A 16,318-nucleotide genomic window follows, 5' to 3' on the forward strand; every position below is an offset into this window, starting at 1 on the left:
CAGATCACCAAATACAGGTAAATAATTTAGAAGTCTTCTGGAAGATGACACAGTCATTGTCATGGTTCTATGTTGTTTTTTTTTTTGTTTGTTTTTATTTTGGGTTTCAGTATTCCACATCAAAACATCATGTAGTTTATGGGGCACTGAAGTGTTAATGCCCCAATCCCAGGTACCTATCCCTGTACATTACAGAAGTCACGGGATCTGGCCCTTCTGGGTGGGGGGCGCTCTCTTGCTGCCTTGCAGTGGGTGCTGGAGGGTGCTTTCCTAGCCGTTGCAAGCTTTTCAGGTTTGAATCGGTCCCGGGAACTCTCTCTCTCATCTTGTCTGATTTATTAATCTCAATTTCAATTAAATTGTATATATTGTGTTATCTTCTATTCCGATATTATAGTAAAATAAGTTTTCCTCCATAGATTGTTGCCGCTGCTCTTTTCCTCCCTTCCTTCCTTCCCATTTTTTGTGGGACTGGGGTGGGGGGGGAGGGCAGAGGCCTGTCGCCCCTGTCACAGACGCGGATTGATCTGGTCAACTCCGTGATAGACTTTTGGCGCCCAACGTGGGGCTCACTGCTTTTTAGCTTTTAGAACGAATCTCTTTTTCTCTCTGCTCTCAGAGAGCTTCGTTAGGGAGCATTATCAGCAGTTCAGGTTTCTGTGCTGGAAAACCTGACCTTGAAAGATTAGGCATACTGCCAGCGTTCTGGGATATTTGTAAACTTTGAGCACTACTTAGTCTGAGTAGTGCCTTTTTTTTTTTTTTTCCAATAAAGTATTGAACAGGATTTCATGAGAGCTACACAAGAAGACAATCAGGAGAGTGAGAGTTCCTGGGACCGATTCAAACCTGAAAAGCATGGAACGGCTAGGAAAGCACCCTCCAGCACCAGACACTCATGAACCATGAACCTCCAGAACCATGACACTCATATGGAAAGTATTTAAAACAGAACTGCAGGTGATAGAAACTGCTTTTTTTGGGAAACCGCTTTTTTGTCATAAGTTTTACAAGTCTTTTAGCCACTTACCTTTTATTATAACATACCATGTACGATGTTCAGCAACACTCTATTACAAGATATGCTCTGCTTTCATTTTAAGTATCTACATATTATCCTCCAACATTACGTGCAATACAAAATAACACTTTTTATAATGAAAAGGGATTACGTCAACAGTTTAAATTGAAGTACTCTTACATTCCTCACTCTCTGCAAGCTTGATTAAGCAAGATAAGCTATTTTAAACCGCAATGCTCCCCCAGTTTTGCTAAGCATCTTGACACATACAGGCAAGAGCAATACACAAACGTGATATTTATTGCTTTACGTCGTCTTAATAGAATTCAGAACTGACAACTGTGAGAACCCCACCCAACCGAAGTTATACACTGAAGATACATGGAAAGATAATATACATATACAAAAATACACACATACGTGTACCTGTACTTTGCAACTATATTTTGCCTTCTTTAGTATTACCTCACAGTGCTTATAACTATCTATTTACTAGTATTTTTTAAAGAAGATTATGTTGATAGATGCACTAGCCATATCATATTAACATACCAGTACATTCTTCATTACTACTGTCATCACTGTTCCATAAACAAGTTGCAGAATATCTCAGCTCTTACCACGTATTTATTGTAGAGGGGATGACCTGGCCTAGGTCTAGGAGGTAAAGCTGGATCTTGTTTTTTTATGACTTGGCTTTTTGTTCTCTTGGGTCCCAATCTGAGCTTGCTTGGCTTTTTATCATAAGCAACGTAAGAAGTGGATCGGGAAAGAGCATCCTTCTGAGAGGAGGTCTTGGTTGCAGAGAGTTTTGGTGGAGGTGGCCTTCCGGGAACACCTTTAGGTGGGGGAGGTCGAGCTGGTATAATTTTTCCATCCACAGGCCTAAAAATTCGATGAGCAATCAGAAAAATGCGTACTAATAGGCTTGCCACCCCACTCTCCACCACAACCCTAGCTATCGAGCTTCTATAAGGAAACATGGTGACGAAGACCAGCATAATAGAAGAGTATATAATACCTTAAGTTCTCCAAGAATACATGAATCAAAAACCTTCAGACAAATGAGATCAGATGATCAAGTGCTTAGACAGATTTTTTTTTTTTTTTTACTACATATTTCCAAGTCTGCTCTCCATTTTTGCCTACAAACAAACAGCCTGCCAGTGTTCTCAAAAGCCTCCTACATGAGGCAGGATTTTCTTCAGCAATCCATCTTCAAAAAGAGTTTTGACTGCAGCTGCCTTACCATACTGTCCTTCCACTGGAGAGCCTTAATGAGAGCCCTAGGAAGCTCAGCTGATGAAACAGGCCTTCAAGAATTAGCCCAACCCATTCACTAAGATGTCAGCCGAGGTGACTTTTGAGCCTCTGCTGTAACTCATGATCACCACTTGGTACAACGGCATCAGTAGCATGATTTACCATTCTTACGTGAACAAAAGATAACACCAGTGACAATGCTCAAGCTTCTTGGTAACGCTGGAGGTACCTCACTCTCATTAGCCTACTAATAGTTTAGAAACCAAAAGAGTTTAACTGATAGTGCTAATTTAAAAGAAAATAATTACATTAAAAATCCTTCTTAGTAAGCACCAATAAAAAATGCTGCCTATACAGCGTACACAAGCAACAATTTTCCAAATCAACTTGCTAATAGTTAATTAGCTAATAAAAATCACCTCTGTTATAAACAAGCATTGCATACATGATGCAAAACTTTGTGTTACTAAGAAACCTGGCACTACAGCGATTCCATAAAGACAACTGTTCGATTGTTATTAGTAGGTCTTCAGTGCATTACTGTAGTTTTCCGCTACATATAGTATAATAAGAATAATTATTTGCTAGTATGAATTCCTCAATGATCTGTAAACATTATCATCACCTACAACAAATGTGCATTAGTGGAACTTAGGGCGTTCTTCTAACATGTTTCATTTGTGTCAACCACCACTTTAAAAGATGTTGGTGATTTACAAGTGTACCTGGATGTAGTTTTCAATTCCTATTGGAGTACGCATTTTTTTCCTTACAGTTCAAAAATAATTCCCTCTCCTGCTCAGTTTCCACCTCTCCTCATTCTTGGCCTCATCCTAAGCTTTTTTTTGTATTGATGAAAGAGGAAACTCCAATTCAGACTACATTAAATCTGGAAACAGACCAACCCATGCATTTGTGTAGAGACTCAGTTAAACAAATAAACTAAAAAAAACACAGCAAGCACACATTATTATTCCTTTAAAAAAAAATGAACAGAAGACTAAAAGGGTAAAATTTTCACTGCAATTCCAGAGAACTACTAGAGAATCAGGAATGCTACTACAGTAAATAGAATGGGGAAAAGTAACATGCAATAGGGGGAAATAATGAGGTGTTTCCTTGTTGGGTACAAACTTTCCTGTTAATAAATAACTACAGTGGACCAGGCTTCAGTACTGAAAAATTTTCCTATCCTGATACAATAGAGTAAGCTCTTTATTTCAACACGCATATTTTGGATTTTGAGTGTAGGTAGTGACACAGCCACAGAGGGCTAACTGGCCAATGCATTATTTCATTCCAGTTTGTCTCTAGCATTTAGCGGGCCTGAATCTAAGCTTGGTCCATCTGCTTTTTCCTCCTCAGCTCTTTTTTATTGATTCTTAAAAGGTATAAAAATAGGTTATAATGCATTCTGCTGCTTCACTTTTTTTTTTCTTTTTTTTTTCTTTTTTTCTTTTTTTTTTTTTTTAGTAAACAGTAGAGATACTGTAGATAATAACCTGTGCTTCCAGGAAGGTGCTGGCCTAGCATGTGCCCATTCCAGGGTGGCAGCATCTGCCACCTCCATTCCTTCACCACTCAAACCCAGCCACAAGTGCAAGCGCTGCTGACCAAAAGGTCAGCAACATGCAGGAGAGGATGTTCTATGTTCAGCTGAGGGTTAAAAGGTTAAAGATGCAGAAAGGAATGACTGTCAGCAGCCACTGCACATTAGCTGAGGAGTCAAACAGCTGTCCTCCTATAATCTCTCTGGTCATACCAATAGAGCACAAACAAGTATGAAATAACCAGCAACTTGGTCCTGTTTATTTATTAGTGAATAAGTTAAAAGCACCTAAGCCTACTGTGTTAGGTTCAGAGTCAGTAATTTACTATCTATGCTGAGGCTACCTACACAAACTAATTCAGAAACATCTCTGTTAAGTGAATCAGTGAATAATTGCACTTACCTTGGGGGTAATGCAGGTTCTAGTTGAGATGCTCCAGCCCGTTCCGAATTATTCAAATCCTACAAAAATTAAAATGACCAAATCATTTCATTAAGCCTAGGAAATAAAACAAACCCTCTTTAAATGATGCATTTCTTATTTTAAATTACAATCAGGAAAAAGTGTTTTTGGAGTTTGAGGAAAAAAGTAATAAATAACGTGATGTGTTCTAAACTATTATTGTTGTACGTAGAGATAGTAAATTGACTACCTGAAACACAGCTAAAATTGTACAGTAGGTGTAACCCAGCCCTTCCTTGCCTACAACTTGGGACTCAGAGTCTAAGAGCCAAATTCTGGAGAGTCACACATATGTGCAATTTCAGTGCCTCTAAGATCCCAACTTGCTTGCAGTTACACTACGAGCTTTGATTTAAGCTTGACAGATGAAAGGACAGGCTGACACTAGGCACAGACTTCGAGCAGAAAATACAACCTTGGTGTACCTCAAGTTGGAAAAAGTCTCTTGCCAATAACGCTAGTTCTTATTCAGAAAGGTACCTAAAGATGCTTCCTAGAGACCTAACAAACAAATCCTGATTAATCTTGCTTTGGCAGATCATTTATTTAGTGCTTCCAGATGCCCATCCCCACCTTGCCAGAGACTACTACCCACAGCAGTCAGTAGAGAGGAGCACATGACATAGCTGAAGGGTTTGGACCACAGTAATGCATTAACAAATTACCATCCTCCTGCCTCCTGCTATTCATTTTTACCCAATGCCAGAAAATAGTGCCAACTAAGCTGACCAAGCACAGATGTTTGCAACAGAATAGTAAATCCGAGTGCTGAATTTGGGTTCAAAAGTAACCTTTTTGAATCAGTAACTTTAAAAAGGGCTGAACAACCGTATTTATCTAGATGTGGAGGCAGGCTTGAAACTAGTAAACTACAACTGTGATTTTCTCGACCTGGGAAATATCTAGATTTATTTTGTGACAAAACTTAGACTCTTGACTACATCCCCACATGAATGCTCCCGAGTAAATGCTTCTGATTAAAAGGAAACCTACTGCTTTCAGATGGGAGTGGTATCCGAACAGCAAAATGTTTTCCTGCCTGAAAAGGAGCAAACCTGTACCAACCGCTGCTTACGGTCAATTGTTTCTATTTGTTCTACTGTAATCAGTTTCACAGATAAACACTGCTAGATTTGAAAAACCAGTATTTGTAATACTTCATTACGAATTTATTCTCAATGTCTACCACTTAGCATTCCAAATAGCTTGAAATAAGTATATTCTATCTGGAACTTCAGTTAAAAAGAAGGAACCTATTCCAAAATGATTGTATGAGGAGTAACTTCCACGTGTCTGTCATAATAATCTGGATGACACTGCAAACATTTTGGGGTTGTATTGTGCAAAATGTTATTTAATGTCATTGTATTGGCAATTATTTTTTCAGCATTGTCCAGAAAAGATAGGAACTGTATGAATAGCCTCTTCAGCTATGATGTACAAAAACCTCTCTATCTACTAGCAAAAGTAGCTAAAAATACATTTGCTGGCAGCCATCCACTTAGTCTGAGCTTTTAATTTCTCTCTTTACTGCCTGTGGTTTCCACAAGATTCACCAACATTTTTGCTATCATCACTCTCAACATTTGGAAATTCTGTCTATTTCTACTCGAATTCTCTTTAGTACATCTGCATCAAAAGGCATACAGGATACACAGCTATAGTGTACACCATTGTTACGCACTCAGGAGCAAGGAGCAGAGCCTTACTTTCCAAAAATCGATGGTTCTACTCAGGTTCTGTTAAGGACCAGAATAAAACAACTGGAAGAAAACTGAAGAAATCAAGCTTCGCTCACCAACAGAACAGTTTATCCTGCCTGTAAATTACACTGGCCACATAAGAAGTGCTATGTGTACGAAATGAAAAAAAAAAAAAAAACACAGATGTATTTCTGAAGGACTTCGGCAATATTTGACCATACAAACACTGCTAGATTTTGAACCACTCTACAGCGCTTTCAAAACTCAACTGCAGCATATCCTGATTCCAGATGCAAAGAAAATTGAAGATAAATATAATTGAAGTACACTAAAATCAGCAAAGTGTTTTCCAGAACTGGCAACAGTCTAAATTACCTTGTTAAATCAGAGAGCACAGTCAAAAGAACAATGTCTTGTATTTTTGATTAGTCCCTTTCATCCTTTGGTTCCTCAAATAACTTACTTTAAAAAGGGCCAAGAGTGACAAGAAATCTGTTACCCAAAGTAGGGAAAGCTGTTATACAACAAAACAGTATTAACTTACCATGTTTTTTACTAGGTCACCACTGTTGGGTTTGCCCACTGCGATGTCAAAGGTGTTGCCAATAGGCTTTTCAGCAGGAAGTGGAGGAGGGCTATGTGGGATTTCATCCAAAGCTGTAAAAACAGAGCTCTGAATGAAAGTCTAATCAGTAGCTTGTTTACAAAGAAAGTCTAATTAATAGATTCTTCACACAGACCAACACTAGGTAAGAGAATCCATCTTGGTGTGGGGCATCTTGTTACAAACACAACTTCCTTCCTCAAAGCCAGAGTGGCCAATGCACAGGAAAACTCAAAGACTAGTCAACAGAAAAAGGATGTGAAGGGAACACTTCAACTCTGATGTTGAATGTAAGAGTCATTCCCATTCCACATAATGAATCTCCACTGGTGTCTCAGGACACCAGCAAGTTATTCTAGGGTTTCAGCTGCAATACTTGTTGATATAATATTAGACGACTAGCAGAGTTTCTACCCCTGGGAATGTCAGACTCATTCCTATATACTCTGAAACACCATCACCATCTCTCAGCCACATTTCTTAACTAGCTCACTTTTTCCAGCTGTCAGCTCCTGGAATATCCTTCAGGCTGGAAAACAGCTGAGGGTTATTTCAAGTAACCCTGAAAGATCAGAAGACTTGGATGGAAGAATCTACAGAAAGGTAAAGGCAAGAAAAAAAATCCTGCCTGCTAGAAAATTCAGGAGGATAAAACAGAAGGAGAGTTGGGAATTACCCAGCAGTCTTTAGGGAGCTAAAGAAGTTCAGAACATGGAAGTACAGCTCTTACTACAGAAGAATGATGATCTCAGTTTCAATTAAAAAAAGAAACAAAAAACAAAAAAACATGTTAATTATGAGATTTGTTTTAAATGTCCCTGTCGTTCAAATCTGGGTAGCCCTTTGATCAGTTTTGTAAGCATATTTACCAATCATTTTGTCCTCATATACTGAACTTCTGTCACCTATTTTAAAATCTATTTGTATAAAATGTGAAGTCTTTTCTCACAACAAACTTCAGACACTTAAGCTCTTCTGACTTCCAGCCAGCTTTGGAATTTTATAAATAAGAGTGTATAGACAGCCTGGACTTTCACTCACTACAAAAGTGAAGACAGCTGCCATGGAAAGAACAATTTTATTTATTCAAGTTACTTGTTTCACAAAAAGTGCTCTTAACAAAGAAAAAGCACATAGGAAGGAGAAATGGTGTTTGTTTTTAACACCTCAGTTGCACTAACATCATCTAGAAGGCTGGTGTGATGTTTACAAGTAAATAAGTTCAAGCATAAATACCTTATAATTCTTAGGAACAGGTTAAAGTTACTGTGTTGGAAATGATTGAGCACAGGGAATGGAAGCTAATGCAGTGTTCATGCACTCTTCTAAGCTAGAACTGTGAGAAGTAAAAATGGTACCTGTATGTAACTGCAAGGGATACCTTCTCGTAATATACTTCATTGATACATTAAGAGCTTAACAGATTTATTTATTCACACCACCTCAAATCTGGATATATGCACAGATGGCTTGATTTCCCTTCCTTAGCCATTGATAAAGCCAAAAGTAAAAAAAAAAAAAAACAAAACGAAACTAGAAAGCAGTTGCTAACTTCACTGATTCCTAAGTGTAAAAACTGAAGTGGAAGTTTAACGCTACCTTTCTAATCACAGCTCAACAAAAATACTAAGAAACAAATTCTAAAACACCAGAGCCCCAAATTCTTCCACATCCACCTTTAACTTTTTTTTTTTTTTGGGGGGGGGGAGTGCTGGTTTTTTGTTTGATTTCTGTTTTTTATTTTTCAGTTTTATTGACCTTCTTGTTTTGCATTGGTTCCTGACAGGATTAACCCAGAATGGCACAAAAACCCCAGAACCCGTTTTACTGAGATCATGTAGTTCTCCTACAATCTGTATGCTACTATAGCCTTGTCACTCCTTAACCCAATTGTACTACGCTCATTTTTTTTTTTTAACAGCTTACATTTCTATAGTAGCTCCTATCTGACAAAAAGGTACTCTGCTCATCTCGAACTTGCTTCTGCTCCTTCACATCCCTCAATTGTAATTAAGCACACTATGACTGGCAGTTTCTGAAGAAAGTTCAATTGCCACTAGAGAGCAGCAAAGGGACAGGTTATTTAAGAGCTGAAAAGAGTCCAGATAAAAAAAAAAAAGAAGAAGAATTTAAGGATTTTTTGTTTTTTTTCTGGTTTTTTTTTTTTTTGTTTTAAATGGAAACAGCAATAATAAAATCTCCTTTGTGGAGAGAAACTGTGCCTTGGATTCTTTACAGTAGACTGTAACCAAAATCTTCCAATAGGATAAAGCTTTATTTATGATCATTTATTAGCAGAATCATTTTCCTTGTAGCTTATCTTCTGTTTTCTCTGCATATCTCATCACTTCCACTGCATTTCACATATATGCAGAGGAAAAGAAAACTGCTGTAGGAGGGGATCTCAGGAAATGAGAGAAAGTCTTAGCAGCAATGCCACCAGGATATTTTGGTTCTACATCTACTCAATTTAATAAAATATGAGTCTGAAGTACAATTTTTTAGAGCCAGCAGTCCTGTGATCTTTCTTTCTAAGCTTTGAGGATAAAACATAAGGCTGAACATTAGTAAGTATGTATTCAAGTCAGAAAGATGAACACACAAAGAGCCTCACAAGTTTTCCAATAAACTTCCACTGTGAAACACTGTCAGTATCATTAGTAAAGATATAAAGGATCAGAGGTGAAAGAAAACCATAGCTGGGAGGTCTCTGACACAAAACTGAGCAAATCAGTTATTTGCATCCAAATTCTTGCATGCCCTCTTCACTCCCTCTATTACTACCAAGATGCTATTGCTTAAATGATTGTGGTTTCTAGATCAAGCGGGTCAAGGAAACTTTCTGACGTAATCTGTGAGAACTTGACAATAACTTTTGAAGAACAAATTAATATCATAAAAAGGTTTCTTTGACAACTGCAGACTCTGCTCCCAGGAAGCAGCAACAAAATACCTGCAGCTTATGTCTGAATGTAAGTCAGTTATTACCAAAGCAGTATGGTTTAGATGACTGAACAAATTCGTTCTGCTGAAAGGGTCTCTTCCACCTCTTCTCTGCCATCTTTCAGATCACCTCCCTGCTGCCACTTGCCCTCTGGTAAGCATTAGTTCCAAAAGGTTTGAGAAACATCAAACACAGTGCAAGGGAAGGCATCAGACAAGGTAGCTGAAGAGTAGCACGACTCCCAGCCACTGCAGCCTCCCACCACAGCTCTTAAGTGAGTCATTTGTTTTGTTCAGCTGTACCTTGGGATTGCTTTGACAGCAAATATAACAAGTTAACAGCAACTCCACTTTAAAATATTTATTTGCAGTTAAAATCATCTCCTGATAAAGATTTTTTCAGTCAGTTCAGGAGAAAAACTTACATTTTCCAGGTTTAGCTGGGATTCGGATAACAGTGGGTTTCCGTGCTACAGCTGGTTGAGCCGCCTGCTCCTTTGCCGGTTCGATTTTGGGAAGGAACTGGAATGGATCTAAGGGAAAAAAAAATATATACATATATATATTTAAGGTTTATTTGCTGAACATAAATCTCACCAGCTACTGCAATAGGTACTAAAGACATCAATATTTCATATCCAAGAAAGTAAGAAAAAATAAGTCTGGTTCCAGGGACAAACACTGCGCAGATATGAATAGAGCTCTTTGTAAATAACATCTTTTTGATACTTCTGCTTCCATAGTTCAATTAACACGAACACATTCCAGATGCCTTCTAGGATTATACAAGCCACTAAACCAGAGCAACCGCATTGCTTGATAACAGGGACCTGCAATCAGGATGGATTCCGGGAAATTATTTTTAGAGTAGTTGCTTTAATATGCTGCAAACAATCAGGAGAAAGTTTTAATCAATAAAATCTTGCCAAAGCTTAACAGCCAGTTCTACAGCAGAAAAAAAACGCCTACAGAAACAAACCAAAACAGAAAGAACGTAAACCTTACTAATTACAATATCTCTTTGCTGTAGGATACCTAATTCCCTTGAAGATTCTGCTTCATTCCTGCTGAGTATAAACTTGAAGTCATGGGGAAGACTGCTTCAGGCCAAGGACACCGAGTTGTCCCTGAGCTCTGTCTGTCCCCACATGTATCACTCATTTCTCTTCTAGACTATCCAGTCATTCCATTGGTAAAATGGGAGCAATGTTTTCTATTATTAATAAACTTAATCACTGGTCTCATGTTAATAGGCATGAGAACATATGAGCATGTAGAAGGCAGCTGTAAAAATACCTGTACATAAATAAAATTCAAATCAAGAGGTTCTTTCTGAAGTACACTTTCATGTCAAAAAGCAGTATTTCGTTTCTATGTTTTTAACAGACATTAACTTTTCTCTGACGTTACCAAAAATTGAAGTAAAACAGCAATGCATCATAAACATATAGGGCAGAAACTGGAGAAGTATTCTGGCCAGTAAATTCTCCACTGCATGTATTCACAGCTCCAACAGATGAGTTTGATCTCCTGTGGTGGCCTTTTTATATGTACAGCTCAATGAGATGTTATTTATGGAGCGTCAGAGTCTCAGAAGAAGCACGCTGGGCATCTCTTTAAATTCTGCAGGACTTTTTAGCAAAAAAATTTGCCCCTTCCAAAACCACTGCACACTTTGAGACAAAGTTGGAAGTTCTGCATTTGATAAAATCCCATGAAACACTTAAAAAACAGAACCGTTAAGTAAAGTGAAGTAATGATTTCTTATAGATAATTTTGAGAAGTGTAACGCAGTGCAGCTCATCAATACTCCTGAAATCTTTGTGAATGCAAATCGGACTTGAAAATATCCAGAAGTACCGTATTTACTCAGGAACAAATCTTTCAGCACTGCAACTAAAAACAAAAATCTCATTATTTTCAGAGAGGAGAAGTAGTCCAAGTACACTAAGCTATTTTATTATTTTCAAACTAACAACACCCAGAATAATTTCAGACAGAGCAACATGTAATAACAAGCTGCTGAATTACAGCATGCCAAACCGCTCTCCTGCAAACAACAAATTTGAGGTCCTCATACGTTGCCAGCAGCCCCTCTGCCCCCCAGTCCCAGGGTTCATCTCCTGCTAGCCCCCAGCTCCTTCGCAGGAGAACCTCAGATTAGCACTGGTCAGCAGAAGGTTTAAGTTCCTTCCGTGAAAGCTGCACCAGACAAGAGTTTCTTCTGGAGGAGTGGAAAACACAGATCACAGCAGGGCTGCAAACAGTCTGGCAGTAAGTAGTTATAAGAAATGTGAAAATCCCACTCTTAGAGCAAGGCTGCAGTTTTGATTTTCTTTCCTTTCTTTATACCTAAGTCTGCAAGCTACACTGCTACAATTTGATACAAATTGCGTTAAAAATGATTTGCCTATTTTTAACACTTACAATTGTGTTAAGAATGATTTTGGTGCAGGTGAAAAAATGAGATTTGAGCCAGGCTTTCCTCCCCTGTCTGCCAGCTATGTGGTAACCATACCCTACCGGCAAGGAGCCCCCTGTAGAGGCATACCCATAGAAGCTCGAGGCACAGCATACTCACAGACAGGTTTGGACAAAGCAGGCCATGGGGATCTCTCTCAGTCACCTGCTGCAGAGGTGAAGGAAACTCTGAACTTGAACTGCGATGTGATTACTTTCCAAAGCCTCATTCTTATAAAAATATAGGCAGAGTAAGGCCAAACAGGAATACTCCGATCAGCCAAAATTCTTATAAATCAGATGATTGCAAGTTGTACAGAATAATTGTACAGAATTACTGTTTGTTAACTGCTGATTGTTTCTACGCGTAGAGATGGTTTTCTTGACCATCCAGCAGTTGTCTGAGGCCTCTCAATCAACAGATTTGAGAGATGTCATTTTTAAGCCTCTGTTTTCTCAACCAAGTCTGAGAAAATCCTTTTACAAACCTTAGTTTTCCACTCATTATCTTCTGTTCAGATACACTGTTGTCACCTCATAATTAGTAGGAAACTCATTAACTTGTTTGTGTCATTCCATTCCCCAGTGCTGGGTCTGCAGCAGAAATTGGTTGAGTAAATGACTGTGCAGCTTTGTGCAATGGGACTGACAGCATATCAAATTTTTATGTTGTTTAACAACTATTGGGCATCGTTTGAGCATAATTCATGGGAGTGTGAAAACAGAATTGTTAATACACTCATTTAAACCTCTTCAGCTCAAGGAAATTAATCTGCAAGGCATTTTTCATAAAATATCAACAGACTTCTATCGATCTTTCTTTATTAAAATTTTACAATGATGCTTAAAGCCTGTGTTTTCATTAGTCTCACTCTTCTAGAGCTTTTGTTTCAAAGTATTAATTGGTAACATACGTTTCTGTGCTTCTTTGTAGGAAAGACAAATAAAAGCTATGTATCCTAACACACCATATATCACCTCTTTCTTTTACTAGTTTAGGAGAGAGAGCTTTTTTCCTCATTTCCATTTATCTTTCTCATTTGAAGTTGGAAATGTTACTGAAGAAAAGGGAGCTTCAGAAAGTTATCCAACTTTTATTTATTTCTTTTGATACCACAGGATTTGGTGACCTTTCTGAAGCACTCACTGAATATTGTTCTGTCCAAACCACACACCAACAAAGCAAGCAAACAGTAATATCAGAAAGTTTTACCTTGAGGATTATCTTTCCTGCAAGAAAAGGAAAGGTGATCCAGTTCCCAAATAGAATTATCAAACTTCTCACACATAAGCAAGATTTTAAAAAGAGTTGTACTAAGTCTTAGGGACAGGAAGATGTTATGTGGCAACATTTATCAATACTCAGAGGCACAGAAATACAGTGAACTACTTGCACAGGTATCAGGCATTGCTCTCTGTTCACTGCTGACATCTGATGGACTGAAACAAAAAGCAAGGTAATTCAAGGCCATGAACAAACCTGACCTAAAGAATGAATGATGTTTACAGGATACACGTGGGGCATGCAGGAGGAGCTATCAACACAATGAAAATGCACAAAGTCACAGAATTATATTAAGTTTAACATTGTCTAGAATGTACCAGTAAAATTGCTAAGAAATGCAAATGAAGATCCAATGTTAAGTGTTCTTGTCAAAAACAAAATGTGCTCAACTGAGCAAAGATAAATACCTCATCCATGGTGTTAGAAAGCTGGAAAAGAGATAAATACCAAAACTGCTACTAGAATAGCAAAATGTCTTGGGCTACTATAACATGCAATGATAAGCATTTACCAGATGTACAACTACAGCATTAGGTAGTTCACAGAGATGGCTATAAATGGACCTTTACCAAACTTTGATTATAATCAAGTTTTTGGCATTTCTCTCTCGAACTGTGGGGATCCCCACACTTACTTTCTATGCATATCTAAAAGCACAATAGCTTAATATGGACAAGCTAGCAGTGAGCTACTACTAGAGGTGACTTTAATTACAGACTTTGAAACAAAACGATGACTAAGACCAACATAAACTGTGATGTAAGAACTCGGAGACTTTTCCCACATCATGATTCTTCTTTATCGGTCAGGAAAGAATCGGGTAGTTCAAGTTGTAAGAGCCTTCAGGAAGCTCTAATTCAACCTCTGGTCCAGAAGTGGTCAGCTACAATGTCATGTTGCTAGAAACCGGCTGCATAATCTGGCCTAACTTCACAACTGGTGCCAGATGCTATTTGGACATACACTGTGAGACAAAACCCAAGACAATTCCCAGAGAGCAAGAAACACATTCTCATCCATTCTTGCTGAGTCAAGGAAGATAAATAACTTCAAGTAACCAAAAGAGTCATTGAAAGGTACACAGCAGAATACTAAGAAAAGTCGCATTATTTTGAAGATAGCTCTGGAGCAATCAACAGTTACAAATATTTTAATTCTTTTTCTCCCTTCCTTCCTGAGGAAGCAATTAAAAACAAGCAGCTGGGCAATAAATTCACGGAAGACAAAGTTACTCAAGCAGCAGTTTTTCTGAATGGGCCACAGTGTCACACAGATGCTACCATTCATGCCGCAAGAAGCAACAATATATATAAATAGACAGTAATCACTGGTTTGGTCATTTTTTCTGTCCATACAGGCAGAAGGAAACTTTCATACTAAGATGAAGTAAATAACTAATTAAAAGAATTGATAAACCCATCAGCTGCATTATTGTTAGAACTGAAATACGTAGATATGATGAAGATGAAAGAGAAAGCTGCCTTCCGCAGGTAAGGTAAGAATATCCCCAAACTACCTTTCAAAACACTTAAATTTAAATTTAAATTAAGTGTTCGTCTGTCATGAACATAATCAGAACAGTATGACGTCTCAGAAAAAGCAAAAGAGAATAACTCTACACACACAGGAAAGAACTCAAATATTTTAGCAAGATCACCTCCAGGTTTTAATTTAAATATGTGCTTGCACCATTACCTTATTTTCTGCCAAGGCATTTGAAAGCACACACACCGCATGCTTTAACACAGCAACTGAAACAAGTGAAAGTGACAATCTTGAACTTACCAAAGCCACAGAACTTCTACTTAATTCAACTTGCACTAAAATTTCATTTCTGAGCCTTCGTAAAAAAAAATGGACTACTGACAAAAGATTCCAACAGACTGTTTAGTGAAACTTTTAACCTCAAGGCACTGCACAAATCCCAGTTACCAGGTAGAAGAGATTTGTAAAAATACTATTTATGACCCCAAATATCACAACTGTCATCAAAGCATTAACACTTCAAGATTTACAGTCTCAAGTAGATGCCTTCACATTCTAAGGGACTGACAGGAACACGAGTAATTTCATTAGGATACAAAATGCCTGTGAACATTCTCTCTAGCCTCTGTGTCAAAAACTAAGCGGGTACTTAGAACTGGCATCAGTTTTGGCTGCTGCTGAGAAGAACCATTTTGGGGATTTGTCATTCTTAACTTCTTCTCCCTGGTGTTTCTCTTGGGCTAGCAATGAAGACAACAGGTGGGTGCAAGGTTCTGCCATGGTTTACCTCAGAATCACAAAGCTTTTGAGCCTCCAGTGCTCCAATAGACCATAATGACGCTGAAGGCTTTGAAAGTTAACTTGATAGCCCGTTTCTCAGTTGGCACTGGAAGAATCATCTATCTGTTTTGCCTGTGTTACACTTTTTCATCCAGTTGCTCACCTCAGCTTTTGCACCTTTCTCATCATCAACTGAAAGCTTCACCTTCTTACTTTTGCATCAGATGTTAGCAGAAACAGTAATCTATCTGTTCCCTTCTATTTACATTAGTTTAAGTGCCAGATCCATCTGTGCTGTACAGATCAGAAAAAAAAAGAAGCTCGTGAATGTTACAAACTGTTTGCTTTTTGACAAAAAAAATCAGCTGGTGCTTAGTTACAAACACCACCGCCTAAAAGCCTTCCTCCCTCTCTGTGGTTACCATAACAACAAGGAGAGTGCTGTCATTTTGTTAAGTAATGACAATGACAAATATGTAAGAAATGCAAAGGTCTGGGGAATTGAGAGCTAGATTACAGCTTTTCTTCCTGCCTTTACAAAACATTTTACTGTGGATTCATCTTGTAAATCCTAAGCTGTTCCTATGGGAACAGGAGAAATAGCTGGTGTTAGTGCTCTGTGTTGCCTCATTTTTCAGAAAGCCACTGCTGTTCTTGTAGATGCTTTGTCAAGACCTAGCATGGCATTAATAATCAAGGGTCTAGCATATGATCTTCAGCTCACACATGCCTGCAGAAAGTCTGGACTGAATTCTAATTTTT

General features: G+C 38.2%; 1 protein-coding gene across 2 annotated transcripts in view; it reads right to left on the reverse strand.

Moving 5' to 3' along the window:
• Nucleotides 1-16,318, reverse strand: part of SH3D19 (SH3 domain containing 19) — a 77,701-nt gene that overhangs the window by 11,771 nt on the left and 49,612 nt on the right. For both annotated transcript variants that reach the window (XM_042870599.1, XM_042870600.1), the window contains exons 8-11: nucleotides 9,972-10,079; nucleotides 6,544-6,656; nucleotides 4,237-4,295; nucleotides 1,642-1,906 (exon numbers count right to left, since the gene is read on the reverse strand). In XM_042870599.1, the coding sequence (XP_042726533.1) occupies nucleotides 1,642-1,906; nucleotides 4,237-4,295; nucleotides 6,544-6,656; nucleotides 9,972-10,079 (545 nt within the window). The remainder of the gene's footprint in view (nucleotides 1-1,641; nucleotides 1,907-4,236; nucleotides 4,296-6,543; nucleotides 6,657-9,971; nucleotides 10,080-16,318) is intronic.

The sequence above is a fragment of the Lagopus leucura genome, unplaced genomic scaffold (genome assembly GCF_019238085.1).
Source record: "Lagopus leucura isolate 7727_CA_CO unplaced genomic scaffold, USGS_WTPT01 Super-Scaffold_100004, whole genome shotgun sequence".
NCBI classification, from domain to species: domain Eukaryota; kingdom Metazoa; phylum Chordata; class Aves; order Galliformes; family Phasianidae; genus Lagopus; species Lagopus leucura.